The 20,220-nt window shown below is 38.9% G+C and overlaps 1 protein-coding gene across 2 annotated transcripts in view; it reads left to right on the plus strand.

Moving 5' to 3' along the window:
- Positions 1-20,220, plus strand: part of LOC138824433 (rho guanine nucleotide exchange factor 12) — a 116,337-nt gene that overhangs the window by 58,760 nt on the left and 37,357 nt on the right. For both annotated transcript variants that reach the window (XM_070018280.1, XM_070018281.1), the window contains 8 exons: positions 6,810-6,908; positions 7,785-7,834; positions 9,335-9,392; positions 13,370-13,548; positions 14,776-14,853; positions 15,046-15,165; positions 16,813-16,953; positions 19,021-19,095. In XM_070018280.1, coding sequence (XP_069874381.1) covers positions 6,810-6,908; positions 7,785-7,834; positions 9,335-9,392; positions 13,370-13,548; positions 14,776-14,853; positions 15,046-15,165; positions 16,813-16,953; positions 19,021-19,095 — 800 coding nt within the window. The remainder of the gene's footprint in view (positions 1-6,809; positions 6,909-7,784; positions 7,835-9,334; positions 9,393-13,369; positions 13,549-14,775; positions 14,854-15,045; positions 15,166-16,812; positions 16,954-19,020; positions 19,096-20,220) is intronic.

Below are 20,220 nucleotides of genomic sequence, written 5' to 3' on the forward strand. Positions count from 1 at the left end.
TAATTTCCAAGGTGAACACCTTGAACTTGATATTTGGTCCCACTGATACTATTTTGTGGACAAATAATCCATATTTTACTAAACTGTCTTAGCACGATTGGGCTGTCATAACAAAACCTAAAAGGCCATAGTCCATATGCTGTAAATAACAAAAATTAATTGTCCCGAGTCCTAGTGGTTTTCAGTCAGATGGAAGTCTGCTATGTGATGCCACTGTATCTGTTTTCTCAGTCTCCTGTGGCTTTTCTGTAGAGAAGAGACAGAGACTCTACTCTGTTCTAATCCTATCAAACCCTTATCACCTCGTAAAGGCTCTCCCCCAGATACCATCACATCTTCGGGTGAGGTGTCAATGTTTGGATTGTGAGGGACATATACATTTAGTCTGTAACCGAAGTAGACTGTTAGTACAGGTTGAGTGTGTCTTTCTGAAATGCTTCAGACAAATCCAGATGTGATTTTGATTATGGAATTTTTTTGTATTTAGAAACATTAGCATGTACATTAGGAGTTACAGGGATGGTATCCAAGTCTAAACATGAAATTCTGTGTTTTGTGTATATCTCCTACAAGTATTGTAAAGATAGTGTTACATAATATTTGTAATACTTTTCATGCTTTGACTGACCTATCTTGGAGGTTAGGTGTGGAATTTTCCTCCTGTGACCATTATGTTACTAGTCAAGAAGTTTCAGATTTAGGGCATTGTTTTGAGCTGCAGATTTTTATGTTAGAGATGATCAGCCTGTACGTGGAATATTCATGTTTGAGTAATGTTAGAGATGATCAGCCTGTACATGGAATATTCATGTTTGAGTACTTCAGTGGTGTATTTGTATCTCTGTTAGTAAGTCTGTGTGTGTGCTGGTCTTGGGTCTTGAACTAAAGGTGCTGTCTCTTAGATGCCACAGCACCACTTCCGGCTTTTTTCTTTTTGCTTATGTGGTGCTGAGGAATCGAACCCAGGGCCTCATGCATGCAAGGCAAGCGCTCTACCACTGAGCCACCTTCCCAGCCCCCTGGGTCAGAATTTTTAAAATAAGGAATTTAATAAAGAATTTAATTCTTTCATGCTACAATGTTCTCATTCACCTAGTCTTACTTGCTTAAAGTCATCTTTTACATTCCTCTGTCCCTGATCAGCTATACACTCTTACAGTGTTCTTCACTGTGCCCCAGTTTCCCATTATTTCACTAGACTATTTTTATTTTTATTTATTTTTTGCCAGTCCTGGGGCTTGAACTCAGGGCCTGGGCACTGTCTCTGAGCTTTTTTTGCTTAAGGCTCTACCACTTTGAGCCACAGTGCCACTTCTGGCTTTTTCTGTATATGTGGCACTGAGGCATAGAACTCAGAGCATGCATGCTAGGGCAAGCATCCTACCACTAAGCCACATTCCCATACCAAGACTATTTTTAATAGAGTCATAGCTTTCTTAGACTTCCTCCTCTCTATTCTATAACCTGCCTTCACCTGTCAGATTAATTTTAGTTAAATAAAGATTTGGGTATTCACTTGTTGGGAAAGTACAAATGATTACTAAACTATATCATAATTTGTTCCTAATTTGTTATTCTGCCTTAATCCACTAATGTTCACCTAAAGGTACCAGACTCCTTTGCACGTTTCCATTTCCCAAATATGTCTTAGTATTCTTTGCTTAATCAGTGCAAGTCCTCTGTCTTGAATGGTTTCTTTTTTCCTGAAGCTTAAAATCCTACCCAACACAGACACTTGAGGAATACCCTTCAAGAGATCTGTTCTTCACAATTAATGAAGATAGAGTGCATTCTTGAAAAGTGTATATTGTATTCTTACCAGAAGAATAGGAAGTAGTACATTTGTTAATTAGCTAGGAATTTCAACTCCTCTCTCTCTCTCTCTCTCTCTCTCTCTCTCTCTCTCTCTCTCTCTATATATATATATATATATATATATATATATATATATATATGTTTGCATGTATTGCTGGACAATATGATATTCCATAGCATATATACTTTGTGGCAGTTTTATCTGTCAAATTTAAAAAGTATTGCTCCTTCCTGGTTTTGCCCAGCTGCCTCTCTTGTTTCTGAACATTGCTGTCCTCCTTTGGAGGTAGTTAATTGCTTCTGTACTCGTCTTTGCAAATCCCATAATGCCTGACTTGGAGTCATTTCTTAAGTGAGTTTTGAATGAATGATTGCTGAGATTGAGATGAACTATTTTAGTAGACAATTGATGGAATAAAGTCTTGACTCATCTTAATTGGTTCTTCCCTTTTGGAAAACTTAAAGTAGAAGAAAATGTAACTTAAAAAAGAGATTTATTTCTGTTAGTGATCTAAACAAAGAAATCAGAATGCTGGGGACTTGAGGCTCCTCTTGCTGGCAGCATTATGCATTTAGACAGCAGAAACTTCTTAACAGAGGATTGTCTATCTGAAGGTTTACTCATAAAACACGCATGTCTGGCAGCAGTTTGCAAATGAGCTGTTTTGATTGGGTTGCACATGGTTTTTCTCCACACCCTTTCCTGAAGCTAATTCTTAGGAGGTGAGGCTTAGAGAAGCTTGGTCATGTAATAAAATAAAAGGTGAAGAAAGACTAATGTATGTTCTCCAAAAGCAACGTAATATGAAGGGTTGCCATATTGCTCATGAGTCTAGCACTCCGTTTTCATTAAATTACTATCTGGCACTGTAGATGTGACCTTTCTTCAGGAATATGTTTATAGTGAAACTTGAGAGTGCCTTCTCGCATTTTTCAGAATATCTTTTATCCTTTCCTCTCCACAGCATTACAAAGATACAGTGTATTCATTTTCAAAATAAAACCATTGGTAATTAATTATCTATGGTGTGAGAAGTAGACTTTATGTTCGTTTCACATGTCACGTTACTGTAATGGAAAGCCATGGCTTTTTCTAATAAGAGAAATAAAATTTAGGAAAGCCTAGTATATATGTAAAGTTGATAGAACATTTTTACTTCTCCTGCTTCCAGGAGAAATGTCGACAGGAAATTTAAAAAAATGTCCTTGTGAATAGAGGAGTTAGTTTCAAGTAGATAGGCTGAAATCTTGCCAGGCAGATTGTTAATTAATGTTCTTACATAGTATTATCTACTGTGAATAATCTTCAGGGCTATGATTTTCTTCTCTTGTTAATTGAGGGTTTTGTTTATTTGTTTTTAGACAGGGTCTCACTATGTAGTCCAAGAAGGCCACGAATTTGCCATCTGGTTCTTTAGCTGGGAGTGCTGGGATTATAGTCATGTACCACCATGCCTGGTTGTATGATTTAATTTCTTATTAAAATGATTTATTCAGAATTTCCTTTATATAAAACAAACTCAGATTTATTTAATATTTATTGAATTCCTATTATATGTAGATGTCTATAAATAGTTCCTGTTATATGCTAAGGGATATGTAGATAATAGGACTGACACAAGCTGTTTTCTAGATGTTTATAGCTTGAGGCAAAAGAAAAAATTATAATGCCTTTTGATAAGTGCATACATATATAGTTACTTATTATGCTCCATATTCATTTAATAGATAGCTGTGGGAAAAAGTCTTCATGTACCACCAAGAATGGTGAGAGTGGAACGATATCACCGAGTTTCAAGGAAAGTTGAGCCTTAGAACTATCTTTTTTGTTAGATGTTCTGCCTGTCCCCATACAGAGTTCTGGGACACAGCTTATAGCCATCCAAGTGATTATGTGCTTGCTACTTTTTTTCAGAGACAGTCACATTCGTATGGTAGTTCCATTACACAGTCTTCTGACTGCTGGGATTATAGGTGCATACCACTATATCAGCCATATTGCCTCGCTTCTGACAAGTAGCCTTTGCCCTGCAAGCACCTGAGAAGTGTGTTTCAGAAGACCAGTGTTTTAGTACAGTGGACTTCTTTCACTGATTTCAGCGAGCTGGGAAGCATAGATATATATTATGTGAACATCAATATATTTGGTATTATAATTACTTTGATTTTTATTTTAATACCATAGTGTCTGTTTTGAAATGTGAATGATTATTAAGGAGATGGTGAAATATTGGTGTTTAGTAAGCATGGATTTATACAGACTCCTGTAAAATGTTGCTCTTACTCTATTTCAGGAGGCTCTAATTCTGGTTATTTACTAGAAATTTATCTAGAACACTTTTTTTTCCCCACTAGATTTTTTTTGTATCCATACTCATTTATAGTCTTTCTCTGATTATCTGAAAGAAGCTACATGGAACAAGGTTGACTCTCCCTATCAAGGCCAGGCTGGCCTTGAACTTGTGAACCTCCTGCCCCAGCCTCCAAATTCTGGGTTTATAGGTACATGCCATCCCTGACCTACAAAGGTTGAATTCTGATGGATTATTTCTCTTCTACCCTCAATACCTTTTACTGTTTTGTGGAAGTGATATGAATACAAACTACTGCAATGCTAGTAATCTCTAGAATTGAGATATAATAACTTTTAATGTTGGAACTAATTTGAGGTAAGATGTACATAAGATGCGCTCTTGCTAAGTGCACAGTTTGACGATTTCTGACAAACTAACACACTCATGTGACAATTGATGATACAGAACATTTCCACGACACAAAGTTCCATTTCCTTTCCCAGTCATTCCCTCTTCTTGCTCAGGTAATTACTGGTCTGCTTTTGGTTGCTATAGCTTGGACTCTTCCTGTGCTGCACTGGAATTACATCATGCACTCTCTTGTGTTTGGGTCCTTTTGCTTAGCATGATGTTTTTGAGATTCATCCTTGCATCTTGTTACATATTCACGGTACTTTTGTTCTTTTGCTGGATAGTAGTTTATGTTATGTATATAACAATTTGCTTATCCACTCATATGTTCATAGAATTGTTTCTTATTCTTGGCTCTAATAAACAAATCTAGTTTGAACATTTTTGCAATAACCTTTATATAGACATGAGTTTTTATTTCTCCTGGAAATAAAATGACTGGATCATATGTAAATATATGCTTATCTCTATAAGAAATTTCCAAACTATTTTCTCAAGGCTTTGTAAATTCCTAGCAACATTATAAGAATTCCAGTTATTCCATAGCCTTGCCAACACTTGATATGCTCAGTCTTTTTATTTTTTAGCCATTCTGTTTAGTGTGTAGGTTTTACTGTTTTTAATGTACATTTTTGTCAATATTGCAGATATTAATTAGCACTTCTGCTAGTATTTGTTGGCTACTGCTGTATCTTTTTGATACGTTTATTTAAATCTTTTGGTCTTTTAAAAATTTATTTTCCATTGAATTGTGAAGTTGCTTTCAGAAGTATAATCTAGATAAAGGTGTTTTGCCAGATATTTGTAAAGTATTATGTCTATTTTCTCCCAGTCTGTAGCTTAGTTTTTCATTTTTTTGAGTGTCTTTAGAAGAGCGAAACTTTTTAATTTTGAGTCCAGATTTTTTTCTTTGATGATTGGTGCATTTTACATCTTGAGAGAACTGTGTCCTTGAGATCTTAGAGATTTGCTGCTTTATTTTCTTCTGAGAAGTTGGCTTAAATTTACATTTAGGTCCTTGGTTTTGCCTTTTTTCCAGCGTGGGGAGGGGATCACACCCAGGGATTTGTTGATGCCAGGAAAGCACTCTAACCCCCTCCCCGCCGTGATGTTTTAATTTTTGGATAGAGTAGGATTTCAAGGTTTGGATTTTCTTTATAGGAATCCAGTTACTCCAGTCTTTTGTCTTTAGTAAGCTCAACTTATCCATGCCATGTTATTATCAGCAAGAATATACTATGCCAACAAGATATTAGTAATATACTATCTTTAACATACCCTTTGCATATCAGTTATTTCAAAGATATTGTGGCTCTTGATATAAGCTAACTATCTATTCTTTATATATAAAATTCTTGGAAGAAGTTCTTATTTTCCAATCATTATCTTTGTGTTATTTTAATGTTACATAGTTTGAGTTTTGGTGAAATGGTTTGTTTCTGCAAAACTAAAAGTACATTAAATATCTCTACACAGAGATCAGGATCTTCAGATCTGATCTGTGCCAAACAGAACTGCAGAGTGGTCTGCTTAGGGACAGTCTTCTTCTTTTGGTTGAGTTCCCCTGTTTGGCACCTTGCCTGACAGTTTTCATTTGCTATTTAGGAGGGGGGAAAATTCTCCTACAGGAATCAGGTAAGTATATACGTAGATAAAAGAACTGGTTGAAGGCTCACAGGTTTTCTCTTTTCTGCTTTTGTCTCCTTTCTGTTTATTTTCACTGTGAGCCAGAGTATTTCTTCCCTTTGAACTCATCCCTTTGTCTTTACCTCTTAGGAGTGTAGCTGCAGGTATTCTGTACATATTTTCCTTCTTTGCAGTCTGTTTATCTAAGAATATTTTTTTGAGGTTAAGATTGTATTTCTCTGGAATTTTCCATAGGATGCTCCTAACCTTATGTTCTACAGAAGCATTTGATTTTCTTGGATTAAACATCAATTAGAGCTCAGAGCAGTGGGACAGGATTTTATATGACAAATAAATAGCTCAGACAGGAAGGGGCTTTCCTTCTAATTGTCTCATTTCTAATAATTCCCCTTTCCAATTTGCTATAACTTTTTAATCTTGGAGTAGTTCTATTCTACTTCTTCAGTGAGAAACCAGTATTTGTGTTTCTTTGTGATATTCCTCTGTTTGTTTGTTGATGGAGTTAGAACTCTTCTTTATATATGGGTTTCATGAGGTCTCTTGTGTCTCCCCAGGTAGCATATGGTTCATTGCTAATATATAATCATTGTCCTTTTCATTCTGTCTTCTCTTCCTTCTTTCTTTACTCTGGTTCTTGTGCAGGTCTTGTTCAGCGGTGTGTGATCATCCAGAAAGATGACAATGGATTTGGGCTGACGGTCAGTGGAGACAATCCAGTCTTCGTACAGTCTGTCAAAGAAGGCAAGGCATTTTAAAAAACAGTTTTGTCACCAGGGGCAAGCAGAATAAGCACGGAAAAGCTTGAAAATATCTGTTGCCTGGAATAGAATAACTTCACAGTTTGCAGGTCCTGTGGACTATTGCAGAAGATTTGCCTGTAGTGTTAACGGGAATGAATTTACCCCCGGGTGGTTTTCTTTATCATTTGTGTAACTCTAGAAACCCTATGACTCCATGATTGTGAAACTTTATGTGTCAACAGCTCCAAGGCTCTAGAATTTCCATTTTTTAAGGCACCAGTGACCATAATAAGTATTGACTAAAGGGAGGGTGATGGGCTAAACAATAATCAGTTCTTCCCTCAAATTAAAATAATGTCTTTTGCTGTTAACACATATTGAATATTTTCTTTATATTGGATGTCATGAAATTTGGAGTATTTTTAAAAAATTATTTTTAGGTGGTAATGAGCCTAAAAGTAGCAGACCATAAAAAAAGGCAGCATTTCACTAGTGAGAGACAGAGGCATGATTTGAACTTAGGTTCATGTCCTTTTACAGCTCATGTTTTTAACTGCTTTGTTAATTTACATTACTTTCTTTTTTTTTTTTTTGTTTTTGTTTTTGGGGTCCGGTTGTGGGGCCTGAACTCTGGGCCTGGGCGCTGTCCCTCAGCTCTTCAGCTCAAGGTTAGCACTCTACCACTTGAGCCACAGCGCCACTTCCGGCTTTTTTCTTTTTGCTTATGTGGTGCTGAGGAATCGAACCCAGGGCCTCATGCATGCAAGGCAAGCGCTCTACCACTGAGCCACCTTCCCAGCCCAATTTACATTACTTTCAAGAAGACTTTCAGTGACTGCAAGCGAATCATGTTTTAAGTAACTCATTTCTTACACAGATGGAGCAGCCATGCGGGCTGGTGTGCAGACAGGTGATCGGATCATCAAGGTAAAGAAAAGACTATTATGGGACTTGTGGTAGGATTGAAAACAGGATATATCAGCCATACTCTTTGTTTTTTAATTTGGATTTTTATTAAAAGCAGCACTTTATGGATCTGTTGAGTATTAAGACTTACTTTATTTTGCGTTTATTTTGTAATCACTACTATCCTTCACTAAAGGGCTTAATAAAAGGTATCATAATAAGTGAAGACCTATATGTTCTTGATAAGAAAACAATTCACTTTTGTAAAGATCATTCCTGCCCACATTAATCTCTTAGTAGAAATGTGCCTTTAAATATGTAAGTAGAGAGCTAGAGGCATGGCTCAAGTGGTAGAGCACCTGTCTATCAAGCAGTAGGCTTTCAGTTTAAACCCCAGTACTGTCAAGAAAAAAAGCCCCTTTAAATATGTAAGTAGCGGCTAAAGACGTGGCTCAAGAGCACTCGCCTAGCAAACAGGAGACCTTGAGTTCAAATTTGGGCATTACAAGCAACAACAACAAAAATAATCCCCATGACATTGATTTTAGTCAGATATGATAGTTCATGGCTGTATTTCTAGTCTTTGGGAGGCTGAAGCATGCGGATTACAAGTTCAAGGCTTGCCTGGGCTACATAGTAAGATCGTTTCTCAAAAAGCCAGCAAACAAATATAAGTGATAAAAGTCCTTATTTAAAATATGAATTATGTTAGTACTATTATGTGTCAAATGGATTGTTCCTATAGAGGACCGAGGGCATAACACAGTGGTAGTACTTACCCTAGCATGTATGGAGTGTTGAGCTTGATCCTCAGCACTGAGAACAGACAGACGAATACAGAGTTAGCAGAAAAAAAGTATGCTGTGTATATGGTTTACATGAGAGGCAGTGGAAAATCAATCTTAATTTTAGATCTGTGACTATAGTGTAAATGTTGATCTGGCAGTAGAACCAATAGAGTCATAGAAAGCCACACACACACACACACACACACACACACACACACACACACACACACACACACACACACACACACACACACACACACACACACACACACACACACACACACACACACACACACACACACACACACACACACACACACACACACACACACACACACACACACACACACACACACACACACACACACACACACACACACACACACACACACGTGTACATATATTATACCTGGTTTTATTTTAGATGATAATTTTTTTTTGTCAGTTGTGGGGCTTGAACTCTGGGCCTGGGCACTGTCCCTGAGCTCTTCCACTCAAGGTGAGTGCCCTACCAGTTGAGCCATAGCACCACTTCTCATTTTCTGGAGATGAGACTCACAGACTTTTCCTGCCCGGGCTGTCTTTGAACCTTGATCCTCAGATCTCAGCTTCCTGAGTAGTTAGGATTACAGGTGTGAGCCACTGGCGCCCAGCTAGATGACAGTTCTTAAAGTCAGCCTGTCCATTGTCTTAATAGGATATATTTAGTATCTGTTATTTGATTTTCTTATAGGTGAATGGAACTCTGGTGACTCATTCAAACCATTTGGAGGTGGTGAAGCTAATCAAATGTAAGTGAATACTGTATTTAGTGTGAATCGTTTTCTGAAACCCATAAGATAAGAATCAACAGACATTTTCTATAATAGACTAAACAGCAAATAGTTTAGGAGATGTAGATGGAACATGGCAGTTGTTACTGTACTGGAGTCTGTCATTGTAGCACCAAAGCAGTCATAGTATGTAAAAGATTGGCTGTGCTGGTTTTTTTTTTTTTTTTTTTTTTTTTTTTTTAATTGTCGGCCGTGGGGCTTGAACTCTGGGCCTGGGCGCTGTCCCTCAGCTCTTCAGCTCAAGGCGAGCGCTCTACCACTTGAGCTACAGCGCCACTTCCGGTTTTCTGGTGGTTTATTGGAGATAGGAGTCTCACGGTCTCTCCTGCCCGGGCTGGCTTTGAACCGCGATCCTCAGATCTCAGCCTCCTGAGTAGCTAGGATTACAGGCGTGAGCCACCAGCGCCCGGCTGTGCTGGGTTTTAATATAACTATATCTGTGAGCTCTATTTAACCCCTTGGCTGGAGTTTGCCAGCCCTGTGGAATAAAGTTCTCAAGTGGAAACTTTTTTTTTTTTTTTGCCAGTCATGGGGCCTGAACTCTGGGCCTGGGCGCTGTCCCTCAGCTCTTCAGCTCAAGGCTAGCGCTCTACCACTGGAGCCACAGCGCCACTTCCGGCTTTTCTTTTTTCTGTTTATGTGGTGCTGAGGAATCGAACCCAGGGCCTCATGCTTGCAAGGCATGCACTCTACCGCTGAGCTACCTTCCCAGCCCCTCAAGTGGAAACTCTTAAGTTACTAGTAGTTATTTTCTGTCAGCTCCATACATTGGGTTCATTATATCTTTGTCATTCATTTGAGTATTCATTTGAGTATATACATTTATATAAACACATAAATGAATTAGAAGAGAGGAAGTTGAGGGATCAGACTGAAATGGAAGTTTAGAGATCACATGACACAATGATGAGTAAATGGTTGTACAATCCAGAGTCGAGAATATCTCTTGGGAAAACTTCAGGGTTAAGGGTTTATGATTTTGGCTTTGAGTTAGTAGCCTTCCTGCATTTAGTTTTCATGGAAAAACTGAATCTCAGACCAGTGAGAATCTACAACTGCCTATTCTCTTGCCATTGTAAGGTCAAAAGTGGATGTGGTTTCTCCCACCTGGCGATGAGGCTTGGGCAGACCAGTGCCAGCCCCTTGAAGGACCAGTGTTTCTGTGAGCTTCTGTTTGCCAGTGGCGAGGAAGCCTGGAAAAAGTCCAGGCTCCACACCTTACACTCCCAGCCTAGATCCAGGTTGCTACCTTTTAGTCCTGCCTGTTTCCCAAGAGTTTCTTCACTTGTTACAGAAATAACAGCACAGACCAGCATAGCAGGAGTAGAGAGAGGAAGTCCCAGCATCCCACTGCCTATAATCGTTCTTTTCTCTGTACTGGCTTGGCGTCAGCTGTATTTATCATTACATTAAAAAAAAAAGAAATGACACCTTAAAATAATTTTGATACAATAAATTAAAAAATTTATGATCTTCTTCATCAGGTTATTTCATAGTAAAGAGGATAACAACTAAAAGATAGTTGTTTGTGGCCTAGCAAAATAATTAATATTTTACTTAACTCTTTTTCTGGTGTAGAGAGACATCTTCAGAATGAATTCGATAGATAGACTATTCTGTTGAACTTCTAATTGCTTCAGTTAGCAGCTCTGAATTCATTTTCCTTTCCAGCACAGTTCCAATTTTCTTTCTTTCTTTCTTTCTTTCTTTTTTTTTTTGTCGGTCGTGGGGCCTGAACTCTGGGCCTGGGCACTGTCCCTCAGCATTTCAGCTCAAGGCTAGCACTCTACCACTGAGCCACAGTGTCACTTCTGGCTTTTTCTGCTTATGTGGTATTGAGGAATCGAACCCAGGGCCTCATGCATGCAAGGCAAGCACTCTACTAATGAACCACCTTCTAGCCCCGTACAGTTCCAATTTTCTGAATGGTCACTTTCAGTTTCTAACATTAGAATATTTTTAAAGATATGCCATGATCGTCAGGCACTTGTGGCTCATGTCTGTAGTCCTGGCTACTCAGGAGGCTGAGATCTGAGGATTGCAGTTCAAAGCCAGCCCAGGCAGGAAAGTCCATGAGACTCTTCTGTCCAATTAACCACCAGAAAACTGGGAGTGGCGCTGTGGCTCAGGTGGTAGAGCGCTTACCTTGAGCTGAAGAGCTGAGGGACAGCGCCCAGGCCCAGAGTTCAAGTCCCACACTGACAAAAAAAAAAAAAAAAAGATATGACATGATCAAAATCAGATCCCACACTTGAATAAACCGGTTTACTCAACAAGATTGTGTTCTATAACTTTTTGTATGTGACATAAATATTATGGTTTATGCTCACAAGTTTATTTATGCCTGATGTCTACTGTAGAGTATCTAAATAAGGTGAGTTCCTTATCCTTCTAGTTATTTTGTTGGTTTTATTTATTCCAGTATAAATTTTACTTAGAAAGTACAATCTGAGGGCTGGAGCTGGAGCTCAGTGGTAGAGGCTTGCATGTAGCATGGATAAGGCCTTGGGTTCAATCCTTAGCACTAGAAAACAAAATTAAACCCTAGGATTATAGCAGTAGATTACTTACCCAGTAGCATTAGAGAGTGTAGTTAACAAACCAAGCATAAAACACTCTGAGTAAACAAAATAGATGTGGCATGCCTAAAACCTGTGCACTATGTAGAGATTTCATATACACCTACTCTTCGATGCTGATTCTAGACATTGTAAAGGTGATTTCAAATTGGAGCACCTTAGAGAGAACTAAAGGAGAAAGGGAAGAACTAATAACCTATTGGAGACAGTATGTGAGCTAGTAATATAAGAGAAATGACTTTCTGAAAAAGAGTAATAGGACTGTAAGGGTTTAAAAAGTACTTATACTTGCTGGGTATGGCTGTGTGTGTGAATCCCAGCCACTTAGTTGGCTGATGCAAGAGGACTTTATAGTGTTTGAGGCTAGCCTAGTCTACATAGTGAGACCCGGTCTCAAAAAGAAAAAAAAAAAGTATTAAAGTATTAGACACCCTCCTTTCTTAGCAGTTGGAACTAGTTAGTGTAACCAAAGATAATTTTTAGGACCATAGAACACTGTGAAATGACTGTTAATTTCATGGGAGGACTAAATTTTAGGGAAGCACGTGTTAAAATGCATTTAAAATTTGTATTGAAAAGTCTAAAAAGTGTTTTTTTCATTTAGAGATCAGTTATCTAAAAAAGCTGTTTATGTGAAACATTAATTTCTTACTGATGCTAGATAAATAGTGAATGTTGGCTGGTGAGTCTTGGCTTATAATAAATTCTATTGTCTAGGGTTTTTTTTTCCCTCCCTTTAAATGTCTAGTGAAAGTTTCAATTAAAGCTCACTATTGTGATTTTTCTGCTATGTGGACTATTTTAGTTATATTCATTTTATAAGACTAGCTTAAAATTTATTGTTATATTCTAGAATGTTAAGTCCTGCCTAATTAGTGTTGCATTAAAATTTAAAGATTTCAAAAATGGGCATTTAAGAAATTAGAGAACATACCATTAGTAAGTGGTTGGTGTTAACCATCTCTTAATTAAGGAAATACATTGTTGAGGTTAGAGACTGTATTTGCTTTGATGCAGTGTCTGCTCTTCTGTGTGGTGGTCTGCAGTCTGAAAGGGCATTGTTCTCCTGTGGAGGGGCACTCACAGTGGAAAGGCCAGTTGATGAGCAGATGATGGGATTTTGTCACATAACATAATTTTCTTAGACCTGTCAGATTGCCAGGCCTGACACATATCTGTAATCCAAGCACTTAGGAGCTGAGCAAGAAAAATAAAGTCAGTTTTTCTGCCAGCCTGGGGTACATGATGAATTTGAGGCTAGCCAGAGTAAGCAGTAGATACAATATCTCAAAAAAAGTTTCTTATTAATATCGTTCTCTTTTTCCTTCCTTTCCACTCTCCTCGTCTTGCCCCAAGCTGGTTCCTATGTAGCTCTCACTGTTCAGGGACGCCCACCTGGGTCGCCCCAGATTCCCCTTGCTGATTCTGAAGTAGAGCCATCCGCCATTGGACATATGTCTCCCATCATGTCTTCCCCTCATTCACCTGGAGCATCTGGGAACATGGAGAGGATCACCAGTCCTGTGCTGGTGGGGGTAAGGCCAGCAGTATTTCTAAGTCAAAGCTTGGTTATGTAGTATGCTTTTTAGTAAGAGTTTTGAGGTGTTTATATAAGTTGCATTATAACTTGGAATGATTACAAAATGTTGTCATGGCATATTTAATTGAATAACTGTTAAATATCTGCCCTGTTCAAATCAGTGTGTCACTCACAGAAATATAATTTAGATATCTCCTGTAGAAAGTTCTTGGCCATCTAAGGAGTCTTAGAAGAGGACAGTTTTTTTTTTTTCTTTTGTCTATTTTCTGTACTATTGTGTCTCTAGTACCTGAAATACTGTTTGACATGATAGAGGTGCTTAGAAAATCCTTGTTGATTGAAGTCAAGTCATGAGTGTACAATTATGTATAACACAAAGGCAAAAAATACTCATTATGAGGAAAAAAACCCCTATGCTCTATGAGGTCTCAGAGGAGGAAAGAAAGCACATCTAACTATGATGAGGAAGGACTTTATGGAAAGCTATTACTCCAGCTGAGCCTTGTAAAACAAGTTACATTTAAGTGGTGGTGACAGATTGGAAAGCAACTGAGGTAGAGGAAGTAGAACAAACAAAAATGAAGAGCCAAGAAAGTACCATTTTAGGAAGTTTCCAGGACTTTTGTTTGGCTGGTGCCTGTTAAGGAAGTTCATAGTCAGAGATGAGCATGTGAAAAGTACATCATCTATAGATCTTACGTAGTGGCCTGTCTGATTTACATGTAACTGGATAAGCAGTGAGAATCCGTTAAACAGTCTTGTGAGCAAGAAAATGATATGACTACAACAGGATTATAGGAAGACCAAATTAGCAAAATATTACAGGGTTGAAATACAGAGAGATGAGTGGTTGCAAGTTGTCTCATATTTCTGGCAGGAGGGATAGGGAGTTTGTGCCCAGCATGGGGACCAGTAGTAAAACACAAAGAAGAGAAGTATAAGATACTGGTCTTACACTTAAATACCTTCACTTCTGCCACTATTACCTGTGTTAATGTTCTCTTGGACTCGATTTAGTAATAGTGAAATAACAAGGTAGAAACTCCTCTGAACTTCTTGTCTTTTTAAGTATTGTGTCTGAAAGCTGCCTTCATGACAGCCAGGAATAGAAGAAATCCTGAAAGACACTGAGTCTGGGGCCGAAGCAGAATGATGTCTATCTTGTTTTCTCTATTTTAGCTTATTTCTCTCTACTGGCTGTTTATTTTTTATCTTTCTCCAGGAAGAAAACAATGTGGTTCATAACCAGAAAGTAGAAATCTTGAGAAAAATGTTACAGAAAGAACAGGAACGGCTACAGGTACTAAATTAGAAATGGGGCTTTTTGTAGCATAGTAAAATTGTGAGTGGGCCTAGTGGAGTTAGTTGGGTCATAATCATGATTGAGGAGAATTATAATCCATGCTAGCAACTATTTTGTTGATTAATAATGGACTCTTCCTATATTTTAATGACGTAAATAATTCTCAAAATAATTTTATAACTTTTCCAGTTCTTGCAGGAAGACTATAACCGAACACCTGCCCAGAAGTTGCTAAAAGAGATCCAAGAGGCCAGGAAGCACATTCCTCAGCTACAAGAGCAGTTATCCAAAGCCACAGGCTCTGCGCAGGTAGAATCACTGTTGACAAGGCCACCCAGCCTTTTACAGGAAAAGTGTCTTCTGGGAATGTGTTGGAGATGTTGCAATGGCCTTTTTAAAGTGATTTTTCTAACACAGGACAACAGGATATCCTGTGTAGGACATTGCACAAAAGTCAGTGTGGGCCTCTGATTGTTTACTTGCTCATATCTCCTCTCTTTGTTCTGCAGTGATTTGGAAAAAAATTGGGTGCTTTTTTCTTTGATGTGACAAATGATAAAAATGTATTTAGGTGAACACAGTTAATTTTTGTGAGTCTTTGTCTCATCTTAAGAAAGAACGGCAGTTGATAGGTTTTTATAAAGTGACGGACATTGTACATACATGGACAAGCCTCTCCACTTTGTACAGCAATGTTCTGAAGTTCGGTCCTGTTCTTTTTCTTTACTTCACACGTAAAACTTAGAGAAGCTTAGAGAGATTAAGCAGATTATCTGAGGTCATGTACCTCAAAAGTGATAGAACCAGAATTCAGCAGGGTGTGTTAGTCCATGCCTGTAATTCCAGCACTTAGAGGCTGAGGCAAGAGTCTGGTGTCTTCAAGGCACATTCATAATCTCAATGACTGTTTTTATTGTAGCTTTAAAGTACATAGTATTAGAATTTGCTGTACAGGATAAGTTATGGGGATAATGGTATCATTAGAAAAAATAGCTCAAAATTTGAATGTCAACCAGATATGTTATTTAATTGTATTTCTCATAGACAGCTGCTTAAACTTCATCTTTGAGGAAAATGGACAAATTGCCTACATACCTACAATGAGTAAAAGCTGATAAGCTGTCACTATTTCTTGAATCAGGTCTGAAGTGAATGCCACATGTCCATAGAACTGAAAAGATTCTTTCAGACCATGCAGCCTGGTCTGCTCATTTCCATGAGGTTGAGAGAACTAGGGCCCAAACTGGTTCAGTGACTTCAACAGGGTCACAGGTTAGAAGGCCCTCACTTCCTGGCTTGTGTACTTTTCATTATACTTCTTTTATTACTTTCAGTCCCATTTTGAATATCATATTGTTATACTGGGCAAAGACAGCGTTCTTACCTATGAGCAGTAAAAATGTGGCTCTTGATTTAAAGCTTACAATAATTTATTTTGTGGTATGTGTCCTAGAATTGGCAATTTATTGAAACTCGGCAGCATTGGAAGGATGCTAATGGGAAGCAGTAGTATAATCATCTTTACCAATAGTCAGATAAGCTAAATCACATTAATAAAATACAATTAATAATATTATTTGCTATTTTTAGTAGTTGGAATTTTTACTGTCTTTATTAGAATACCACCATTACTGTTTTTAGAATCATGTCATTTTAGGATTTTAGAAGTTGTAGTAATTCATGCTTTTTACTGTAGGATTTTAAACATTTTTGATCACATCAGAGATTTGAGATTTCAAAGTCTCTGTGTAGAAGAAATAGTGTCTCTTATTTCTTTAAGCAGTTAGTAATGAACCGTGTGTGTGTGTGTGTGTGTGTGTGTGTGTGTGTGTGTGTGTGTGTGTGTGTGTGTGTGTGTGTGTGTGTGTGTGTGTGTGTGTGTGTGTGTGTGTGTGTGTGTGTGTGTGTGTGTGTGTGTGTGTGTGTGTGTTCTTGTGCTTCTGTAAACTGTTTCAGGATGGAGCTGTAGTAACACCTTCCAGGCCTCTAGGGGATGCCCTAACAGTTAGTGAACCAGACATGGATCCTGGAGATGGACCTTATAGGACTGATTGGAGCGGTGGAGATACTTCTCGGCCTGGCAGTGACAATGCAGATGTAAGCTTGAAGTTTCTAAAATTTTATCTATTGTATTCTTCCTTATGGATCCTCTCCTGATTTAATGTTGTGAATTAGAAGTGATTTTTCTTTTGCTTCTTTTTATATATCATCCTAGTCTTTAACATAGCAATATGATAAGTTGAAACTCTAGGTACTACACTATATGAATTTTTTTTTTTTTTTTTTTTTGGGGTCAGTGTGGGGCCTAAACTCTGGGCCTGGGTACTGTCCCTGAGCTCTTCAGCTCAAGGCCAGTGCTTTACCACTTAGCCACACGGTCACTTCTGGCTTTTTCTGCTTATGTGGTGCTGAGGAATCGAACCCAAAGCTTCATGCATGCAAGACAAGCACTCTACCACTGAGCCACCTTCCCAGCCCTGTGCAGTATTTGAGCTTTCAATTCCAGAGTTCACTTTTTCCCTCAGACACCCAATGCCAAGGTTTCTTTTGGGAGAGTGGAATTTCCCAGCAGGCATCTTGTTTGTGGTAGACAAGTTAATAATGCCAGTGCTTTAATGCTAGTGCTTTTTCACTGAACTGAGAAGCCGACTGTTGATATCTTTAAGAGCATGTTAATATTCCATTTGTGGTCAGAGTGACTCAGTGTTGAGTCATGAAGTACTCTGCCATTACAAAGAGGAAAAGCCTTAGTCCTGTTAGACAGACTTCAGCTAATTGTCCAGGTTCAGCAATAGCACTTTCTTGATTCACCCTATGAGAATGAGATTAACATGGGTATTTGCTAAGAAATATGTTAAGTTGACTATAATGTGGCACCATATTTAAATAAATATTGAAAGTTAAGTTCCGCATTTTATACTCAACAGTACTCTTAAGTAGTATGTAGTAATAAGAATAAAGACTTATAAGTAGTTCACTTTCTTTAAAAGTGATGAGGGAAGTAGACTGAGCCAGTGTTTTGTGGGTCCAAATCAAGCTAGTGGATTGTGACTCGTATTTCTCTTAAAGACATGCATAGGAAGTCGGAGTACTTTGTGTGCAGAAGAGATGTTAGACCTTATGGTATACATGTACACACAAATGCTGGTGAATAATAGAATGTTTCTCTTACTGTTAAGAAAAAGTTGGGCTTAAAAAATAATTAAAGGCCATCATTTAGACTACCTTTTGAGGCTTAGGCCCAATGATTTAGTTCCTCATGCAAGGAAAATCTGAGAACTCCTTTTGGAATGATGATGATAAGAATCTGGGGCTGGGAAGGTGGCTCAGTGGTAGGGTGCTTGCCTGGGATGCATGAAGCCTACATGTGGTGCATGAGCACCATATAAGCAGAAAAAGCTGGAAGCGGTTCTGTGGCTCTAGTGGTAGATCACTGGCTTTGAGCTGAAGAGCTCAGGGACAGTGCACAGGCCCAGAGTTCAGGCCTCACGACCAACAACAACAACAAAAAAAAGGAATTTTGAGGGCTGGGAATACCTAGTGTTCATCAAGCTCTGGGTTTGATTCCTCAGTACCACATAAATAGAAAAAGCTGGAAGTGCTGCTGTGGTTCAAGTGGTAGACTGCTAGCCTTGAGCAAAAGACGCTGAGGGACATTGCTCAGGCCATAAGTTCAAGCCCCAGGACTGGTCCCTCACCACCACACACACATACACACAGAAGAATCTGGTGATTGGGTCAAAGATTTTAATGGAAAATTATACTTTTGATTCAAGGAAAAAAAGTCTCACAGCTGACACTTATCAGGCATACATACCATACATGTCTACATTTCTTTTTTTTTTTTTTTTTTTTGTCAGTTGTGGGCCTGAACTCTGGGCCTGGGCACTGTCCCTCAGCTCTTCAGCTCAAGGCTAGTGCTCTACCACTTGAGCCACAGCGCCACTCCCAGCTTTTTCTGTGTATGTGGTGCTGAGGAATTGAACCCAGGGCCTCATGCATGCAAGGCAAGCACTCTACCACTGAGCCACCTTCCCAGCCCTTGTCTACATTTCTTATCCTAGATAATTTTCAGAATGTTTTTTCCACACTGTTTTTCCTTATCTCATTTTAGGAATCTATTGTAATGAACTGAACTTTTTTTCTCTTAAAAAAATTATTTAGAGTCCTAAGAGTGGTCTGAAGGAGAGGATTTATCTGGAGGAAAACCCAGAGAAAAGTGAATCAATTCAGGACATTGTGAGTATGAAATCTTTGCAGTGAGTATTGTGAGTATTGTCTTTACCAACCCCCTCAACTTTCTTCATCCTCCCCCTCCCCCTCTTGACTGCCCTACAGTGTGCAGACTGCTCTATAACAAAGAGTTATTTTGTCTAGCATGCCAACAGTGGCGATGTTGAGAAGCCCTGCATTACGTACTTATGAAAATGAATTAAAAATGGAAAAAAAAACAGGGTTCAGTGACAGCTTTCAGTTATATAGCACTCACGGAAATCTTTGGTTAGTACATTGTAGGCGTGTTAACCTCTGTGGTAACTTACTTTATTTTGTGGTACTGTGTTTGAACTCAGCCTTGTGCTTGATAGACAAATGGAGGAATGGTTTCACATTATACCCATTATGCTCCTGCTAATCATGCTTTCCATGTAGCCAGGATGACAAGCCTGGTTACCCCTCCCATTTTATCACATAGCCAGCCCATGAGGCTGATCATCACTGGCTCTGCCTCTCAAGTACAGATGTGAGCCATTATGCTAACTTATGTGAGCCTGTGCTAACTTTGTCTTACCGATTTTTTTTTTTGTGTGTGTGTGCCAGTCCCAGGGCTTGAACTCAGGACCTGAGCACTGTCCCTGAGCCTGTTTGTGTTCTAGGCTAGTGCTCTACCACTTGAGCCACAGCGGCACATCTGGCTTTTTCTGAGTAGTTTATTAGAGATAAGCGTCTTGGGGACTTTCCTGCCCAGGCTGGCTTCAGCTCAGATTTCATCCTCCTGAGTAGCTAGGGTTATAGGTACAGCCACAGGAGCCCAGCTGCTCTATCCTTCCTCCCTTCCTTCTTCTCTCCCTCCCTCCCTCCCTCTCTCCCTCCCTCCCTCCCTCTTCTTTCCCTCTGTCCTTCTGTCCCTCCCCCTCCCCTTACCCTCCCCTCCCCTCCCTGTCTCTGTCTCGTCTCTGTCTCTGTCTCTGTCTCCCTTTCCCTTTTTGATACTGGAACTTGAGTTTAGGGTCTCATGTTTGCTTGGCAGATACCTGTTGAGCCATACCTCCAGACCTTTTTTACTTTGCCCCTTTTTTAGGATATAGTCTTGCTGTGCTAGGCTGTCCTGGACTATGTTCTTCCTATTTACACTTCCCTGAGTTT

The sequence above is a fragment of the Dipodomys merriami genome, unplaced genomic scaffold (genome assembly GCF_024711535.1).
Source record: "Dipodomys merriami isolate MVZ:Mamm:240054 unplaced genomic scaffold, mDipMer1.0.p SCAF_129, whole genome shotgun sequence".
Classification (NCBI taxonomy): Eukaryota; Metazoa; Chordata; class Mammalia; order Rodentia; family Heteromyidae; genus Dipodomys; species Dipodomys merriami.